Below are 8056 nucleotides of genomic sequence, written 5' to 3' on the forward strand. Positions count from 1 at the left end.
TGTTTGTCACTGCCTGCGTTGTCATTTGTATAGAGCAAAAACCTTGATTTGGTGATTCTGGCTTTTAGATCATCCTGTGCTTTTAGAAGAGTTTTGAATACCTACCCATCAGCAATCCCCAGAGTAAACGTTCAGCTGGGTTACTGGTTCTTGCCTAGGTAATTTTAATAACTCCCTAACTGGCTCGCTGCCTCTGCAGTCTGTCATACAGGCCACTGCTGGTTATTTTACTAAAACAACTCACATCCTGTCACCCCAGAAACCCTCTGTGGCTTTTTGCCTTCCACAGTCAGGTCAAGTCTTTCCAACCTCTCCCCACGGTGCATCCTCACGCCATGCTTGTCTCTGTAACCCCACACATGCCCTGCACACTCACTTCGCATCCCCTGAGTCTTTGCTTATGCTTTCCCCCTGACTCTGGAAGCCTTCAAATGCCCACCCCTTCTTACTCTAGCTATAGAAATTCTACTCACTCTTCTATTCTCACTCAGCTCAGAAGTGAAATTTTCAGGTGATCTCATTCTGCCTCATATTACATTTCCACCCCACTAGATTCCATGCTCTTAGCGCAGTGTATTATATGTGTGCTTGGGCAAGCATGTGTAAAGAGGAGATCCAGTTAATCAAGTTAACCATAAAACATTGTTGAACCTGGAGATTATCTCCCCAGAACATTTTCTTTGAGGTCCCTAACTTTGTGGATACAAAGGTATGAGATACCATACATGTAAATATACAAGGTTGTAATTCTTAATTGTGATGGCTACAGTGAGAGAAAAACCATAGAGAGTTCAACTTTACATGGGATAGCCAAAGACCTTGAGGCAGAAGAGAATCAGGGTGTAAGGAATGGCAAACCCACTACCTCCAGGGCACGGGAAAGGGGTGAGAAATGGGCAGGGGAGGGGTATAAGGGCCAGTCATAAGGGCCAGTTGTGCTGGGAAATCATCAAGACCCCAGCAGGTGAGGGCCACGGTCCAGTTCACTTTTTAAATTAGGTAACTTGTCCCCATCTTATGTAGCGAGTAGGAGGAATTAGATTCAACATGTAGTCCTTTAAAGACTCTACTTGTAACGGATTGAGAAAATGAACTTTGCCAGATTTTTAGATCTACTAAGAAATATAAGATATAAAGTACTTCATATAAATATGTCTCCCACTTTGTATTTTGGTAATTTGGCTGATTCAGCCATCTCCAAATGAGCCATTGATCTTGGAAGATCATTCTCATGCCAAGCTATTTCTTATTTTTCTAGCAGTTCATAAAATTGTCTCTCTGTCTCTCTCTTTTTTTTAAGGTTGAATGCAATTCTCGCCTGAATCCTGTAAATACAACTTTGCTAAAGGTAATGTGTCTTCTTTCCTCATTGCCAACCATTAGTGAGTAAATTATACGTGGTTCAAATTACTTTATTTCTGGAATAGTTGCCCAGAAAGAAGGAAAGCTTCTCTTTCTCTCTCTGATTCTCTCATTCTCTTAAAAAAAATTTCTTTTCCTGAATATATTCTCATTGTAGAAAATTGGAAAATAGGAAAAAAATGGAAATATAAAGAAGAATAAAATAAAAATTACCCTAATCCTGCCACCCAAAGGTAACCTTCTGGTAAAAATACCAGTCTTTTTCCTATACATTTTTACATCATTAAGATCATAGGCTGTTTATAGCCCTGTGTCTGTTTTCCTCAACTTTTTGACATATAAACATCTTCCCGTGTCATTAAAAACATCATAAGCATTATTTAATATTGTTGTGAGAAATTAAATAATGAATGGAAATTCTTTACGTGCTAAATCCCATTGTATGGATAAGGAAGCTTCCAATAACATTCTCATGATAAGGGTAGATGCATTTTTTCTTTCTCTTAGGGCAAATAGAGAGTAACTCTTGTACTAAATTTCTAGGGTTAATATAAAGCTTCTCCCCATTTTGATTGTACCCCAGGCTCACATTTTCTGGAGCCTCTAGTGACATATTTAAGGGCCTGACCTCCTGGTTTGAATTTGGATTACAGTAGATTTAAGTACTGATCTTATGTTTCTGACTGTTACTTTCTCAGCCTGAAAGACCTCTGCTTTCTTCCCTTTCTCTTTGAAGTGAGATTAAAAGGGAAGTGCTGTCACCAGAAGCAGCCCATAGTTCCTGGAAATATAACATGAGGTTAATGCTCTGAGGTGACAAAACTCAGAGTGTTCTGGGGTCCAGGTGATTGATGAATTAGTCTAAAATATGAATTTTTTTTTTTTAAAGCGTGTGGTTTCAAATTGGCTTTCATTGCAGGTTTGAATCAGTTTTCCAAAAGTGCAAAACAACTTTACAGTAGCCATAGGTGTGCTTATTTCTGGGCAAAAATGCCCATCTACAACAGCATGATGGAACTGATTCTCTGTTTGATAGGTATCAAGCTTGGAAACAGTCTTTCCCAGTATTCTCTCTGCATACGGGAACTGTTTTACAGTTCTAATCAGACTTTGACTCCTAACCTTCATGAAAATACAGCCTGGGCCAGTTAGGTCTATTTTATACTTATTCAGGTTAAATATTTGTTCCTGATCTTACACGTAGAATTTTCAGGGAACTGACTGTTCCTTATTAACCTCAAATTCCTGTGTCTCACGTGGCAATCCCATCTGCTGAATAACAGTCCACCCTCAAAGAAAGTTTTCATGTTAGTGAAGGGAGACCATGAGGTTCGTGTCTCTTTTTCAAAAACTGCCAGTCAGCCTGAATAGGCTACTATCTGAGTATGGAATGCATAACAGCTGGAAGGAGGAGGGTGGCCTCATGGTTGGCCATCATGCCCTAGAAGCAGTGTTCTCTGCGGATTGGCAGAATATACATCACCTGGCTTGTTAGAAATGCAAGTTCTTGAGACCCGCTCCAAACCTATTAAATAAGAATCTCTAGGGACTTCCCTGGTGGTCCAGCGGTTAGGACTCCGTGCTCCCAATGCAGGGCGCCCAGGTTTGATCCCTGGTCAGGGAACTAGATCCCTCATGCTGCAACTAAAAGATCCCACATGCTGCAGCTAAAGAACCTGCATGCCACAACTAAAGATCCTGCATGCCACAACTAAAGATCCTGCACGGAGCAATGAAGATCCCACGTGCTGCTAAATAAATAAATAAATATTTAAAAAAAAAAAAAAAAAACGAATCTCTAGGGCAGGAACTCAAGAATCTGAGTTTTAACAAGTCCTCCTGGTAATTCCAGTGCATGCTAATAAAACCCTACTCTAGAAATCTTTGCACAGGTGAGAATAACCAACTGTAAAGATTTATGAAGTGAGAGACAGCCTTACCAAATCCAACTATGAAATGAAAGTGGCTGACCAAGTAGGTTGGCTGAATTCAGCCTCAGTGCCTGATTGGAGACATCCCCTTAGTCGTGAAGTGAAGACAATGTAGAGTTGAGAGGGAATCTTAAAAGTGTGGTACCCTGAGAAGTTAGGATCACACTGTTTGAGGACTCTGAAAGTAACAGTCTCCAGGTGGAGGCAGAACCATGGTTGAAGGTAGTGGTTAACTTCACTATCACCCGAATGGAAAATACCCGACATGGGCCTGAAAGTTAGGCCCTGCACTACTGATTAATAAATGTTGAATAATCTTTCAAAATTACGTCCAAGGTTATTGCTAGGATTTAAGTCTTTGTGTAAGAGTGCATTGAGGAGATGGACACTTGGATGTAGTTAAACATTAAGTTAAGGAACCTAAAATTTGATCCTGTCCTGTTTGAAAGGACCCGTGGATGTTCAGAGCATTTCCCTTAAGTGTTAAGTCTCAGCTGACTTACATATTTTTCCTCTTCTAGATGGCAGACTGTGGTGGACTACCCCAAGTAGTTCAGGTAAGGAGATTTTTTTAAAAGCACCCATTTGATTCCAGCTCTCTGACTGTGCAAAGATTAATGCCTTCTTATTTTGTCCCCTAGCCCGGGAAGCTCACCGAGGCCTTCAAGTACTTTTTGCAGGGGATGGGCTACAGTGAGTAGTACACAACTTTCTATTCTACCAAAGATTTATTGATAATGGGGTCATTTTGGCATCTGATGAGTACTCAATTCTCAGGGCATAACCTCGGTGCTAGCCAGCCTGAAATCAATTAGAAACCAAACTGTTTATGGAACATTCATCTGTGCATATATATAAAGATGAGCTAATGCTTATTAAGCACTTACTTTGTGCCAGGCACTCTATATTCTTAACCTTGAGAGGTAAGTTCTGTTATTAGTCCCATTTTATAGAAGAGGAAACTGAGGCTCAAAGAAGCTAAGCACCTTTCCCAGGGTAACAATTCAGCTGCAGAGCCATGATTCAAACCCTGGCAGTCTGACTCCAGAGCCCACATTTTCAACCACTGAAGCTTAGCCAGACCTAGCTATGAATCTGAAGTTGTTATTTGCATCTGAACTCAGCTGGTTAATGACTCCTGGACTAGAGAAACAAAATGGAGCCTCCAGAAGAAAAGGAGTTGAATCAGTTAAGTCTGCTCCACCACAGGAGATGAACTTGCAGAGTATTGTAGAGTGAATCCAAGGATGTGTCCATATCATGTGCCACTGTCCTGGTCTCTTGTATTGTGAGACCCCTGAGCTTTCTCATTTGTCACAGAATATCCGCACTTGCTCCTTTCTTGGAGTTATAAAAAGGAAAACTCTTCTACCCAGGTACAGAGCTCTTTATCCAGTAGGGTGATTTTTCTCCTGTCTTTGGTATCAATGTGATTAATGACGATTGGGCAGCTGCTCTGGGCAGCAGCTGGGCCCCTGGGTACAGCCCTGTACCTGGCAGGCAGCTCGTGTGTGTCTCGTCTAGAGTGGCTGTGTCATCCCCGTCTGTGAGCCACTACCAACCGAGCCCACACCCATATCCCTCTGGGAGGAGCAGAAGTCCCTCTCCTTTCCTAGGAAGCAGCTGATCTTCCAGCTGTTGGATCCATTTCTGATCCAAGCAGGTTGGCCCTTTATAGTGAAGGAGAAAACCTTTGACTAGTTGAGAGGAGTAACATCTGAGATGTTATTGAAGCATCAGTTGGCCTCACCTCCTTTCTGGGGCCTTAAAATAAAACTTCACCCCTGGCTTAGAGCGTTCTGTCAGTGTCTGCTGGGCAGCCGAGGTTGCCGCTCGGCACGGTCGGGTCACTAACGAGCCTTTTCCTGTGTCCGTCCTGCTTCCAGTCCCGTATGTGCAGCTCAGTCACCTGAGCACCGAGTCAGGTACCTTCCTCTACGCTGGCCCCTGCCCCTGCCTCCCAGCCATGCTCTCCTGGCTGCATTGGCTGCCCGCAGCATGTCCGTGGTTTTCCTGTGCAGTGAGAGCCCGATAGAACGTGGCTCGTTGTGCCCTGGGAGAGTTAGCCTGCAGGTCCCACCCTGGTCCCCCAGGAGTAAAGGAGCGGGTTGTAACAGCCAGGGTCACAGCAGCAGCTGAAACTTTATATAGGCAGGGCCCCTCCTCCACCACCACCTACTTACTGATCCTTGAGTTAACCCCCAGACACTGGATTCTCAATTAGGAGCGTCAGAGCCTGTGCCTGGAGAACTGCAGGTGATGGCATCTTCGGACCCCAGCATTGAAATGGCAGCTGGGGGAGTGGCTCGTGTCTCAGAAAGATAGGCAGGAGGGTGTGCCAGGTAAGGCCCTTTCCTGGCCAAGCTGGAAGGACCTTCCAGCCAGAGCAGTGGCAGTAGGCAGGAGTCTGAGTTAAACAGCCACCTCCAGTGCTCTTCCTCACAGGCAGCCTGTACCTCACCCCCTGTGCAGAGACCAGCTCCAGGCCCGCCTGCCCTCCCTACACCTCATCTTCCTACATGTCTCCTCCCCAGGTAGCAAGGGTCGCCTGTGGACACGGATGGTAGTCTTGTTGTATCGGGCTTGCACTGTGTTTGTGAAACACCTTCATACTTGTGTGGTGTGGTTTGTCTTTCTTTGGTTTAGTCTTGCATGTACTGCAGGTTTTGGTTACCTGCTTGGGTTCCCAAAGCCTCCTTCCTAATCACTTTATGAATGGCATGGGCATAGCTAAGAGGCTATACTCTGGACTTAGGTTTCCCCTTGTTCTGCTGTGGACCAGAATCAGCTGAGATTCCAACCAGAACCAGAGGCTTAAAGCAGCCTTGCCTATAGCCCCTCACCTAGAGCCAGTAATGCAAAGTGGGGATGGCTATGTCTTGCCCTGATGTCACCTTAAATGGGTTGGGAAAGCTAAATGTAAAGCTTTTGGTGAAACTTCTAGATTAGCTGAGTTGAACCAGGGCTCCTTCCTATAGTCCTCTTGGTTCTTTCTTACAGTCCCATCTGCCAGCATGACCCGGCTGGCCCGATCACGAACCCACTCCACCTCAAGTAGCATCGGCTCTGGAGAAAGTGCCTTCAGCCGATCTGTCACCAGCAATCAGTCAGATGGAACTCAAGAATCCTCTGAGTCTCCTGATGTCCTGGACAGACACCAGACCATGGAGGTGTCCTGCTGAGCAGATGCTCCTCCCCTGGACCATGCAAGTCCGTCCTCCTTCCGACAGCCACTCCATAATATAACACTTCATCCAGCAAACTGGCATCTATCTTTAAGTCTTGCATGGCCACTGACTCTCTCTTTCTGGTATCCTGGATTAATCATCCTCTCTGCCTGCCCACCCCCCTTTTTGTATGTACCAAGGACCACTTCCATGCCATTACTGTAGCATTCCAGCATCTTCAGCTGATCCGATCTCCATATCTTCTCTTGCCACCTTTTCCCTGTGCTTTCCCAACTATGTAGCTAAGATTGTTTGATCCTGATGTATGTGTGTGAGCACGCGTGTCTGTGTTTGTGTGTGCATAGTTCTGTGATTTTAGACAGGCTTTCTTGTAGAGCTGCAAAAAACCAAAAAAAAGGGACTCTTTTTTTGCATTTTCAGTGGTGTTTTTAGGGGAAATATGCAGAACAGGTTTCTAGGTTGGGTAGGCCATTGCATTCTCTTTCGCTTCTATATTGGTCAACAAGAACTGCAAAGTGACTTCAGGAGAGAGCAGTTCTGAGGAATGTGGAAGATCATAATTCCTGTTTGGATTGTTGACTGCGACCAACAGAAGGGAGCCTGTTACGTAGAGAAGCAGGCCAGGTGGCCGGCCACTTCTCCTCTCCAAATGAATTCACGCATACTATCCTGTGAACAGAAGGGGGGGATATGTTCTCTCAGAAGCCCGTGAATGATGAGCTTCTGACGCAACGTGGAGTTTTTCCCAAGGAGGGAGTGTGGCTTAGTCACTGGACTTTTTTAGCACAGGAAAGGGAAAACGAAATTCCAGGCCTCTGCTCTGCCAGAACAAAACTGAGTCTCTGCAGTGTCTGATACCACATGCCAGACGTTGCAGGAAGCGCCTCCCAGGAGGGACACTCTCCATCCCTTGACTGCCCCAGAAGGGAGGGGTATAGCCTGAAAATTATGTAGATGATGAGGAGATGGCTGGGCAGAGAGGAACAGTATAGACTTGATTTCAGCAGACTTAATGGAAGCTAAATGAAATTCAGATAGAACCCATGTCTCAGAAAGTTACTCCTGTGAACTCCCTCTTGTAGGAGGGAAGGGGCCAATGTGTAAGGGCAGCCTGTCCGGGTAGAATTTTGTTCAGTCCGCTGCTATGTGAGGGGGTCACAGCCACCCAGAGAGTATCACCAGGAGGAGGGTGAAAGCAACTGCCACCCAGTAAGGGCCCAGCTTTGAGGGCGTTGAGATATTACATAGAGAAGGGTTACACAGTTCTGATCTTAGGAAGGGGCTTTTCAGATGTAGCATTTGCTTTCTGCTGAGGTACGGAATGCGTTACTCTGTCAGAGTACAACTTTTTACGGATGATGAAATAAAGCTGTATATGTCTCATTGTTACCCGGTGGCTGGTGTGACTTCTCTCAAGCCACTTCCTGGGGCTCAGGGGGGTACCGAGTGACTGCGTGTGGGCTCCGTGCTGGGCATACTCACATACCTGATGCTTATCCACCCAGCAACACTGTCCGTTTAAAGTGAGGAAACCAAGACCCAGGATAAATAATTTGCCCAAGGTCATACCAGTAA

At 45.1% G+C, this 8056-nt stretch overlaps 1 protein-coding gene across 3 annotated transcripts in view; it reads left to right on the forward strand.

The window, feature by feature from the left end:
• NDRG3 (NDRG family member 3) overlaps positions 1-7858 on the forward strand; it is an 83705-nt gene extending 75847 nt beyond the window's left edge. For all 3 annotated transcript variants that reach the window (XM_061207959.1, XM_061207958.1, XM_061207960.1), the window contains 4 exons: positions 1301-1348; positions 3815-3850; positions 3935-3986; positions 6294-7858. In XM_061207959.1, the coding sequence (XP_061063942.1) occupies positions 1301-1348; positions 3815-3850; positions 3935-3986; positions 6294-6475 (318 nt within the window). In that variant the 3' untranslated portion in view covers positions 6476-7858. The remainder of the gene's footprint in view (positions 1-1300; positions 1349-3814; positions 3851-3934; positions 3987-6293) is intronic.
• Positions 7859-8056: the final 198 nt, after the last annotated feature.

This window comes from Eubalaena glacialis, chromosome 13, assembly GCF_028564815.1.
Source record: "Eubalaena glacialis isolate mEubGla1 chromosome 13, mEubGla1.1.hap2.+ XY, whole genome shotgun sequence".
Taxonomy (NCBI): domain Eukaryota; kingdom Metazoa; phylum Chordata; class Mammalia; order Artiodactyla; family Balaenidae; genus Eubalaena; species Eubalaena glacialis.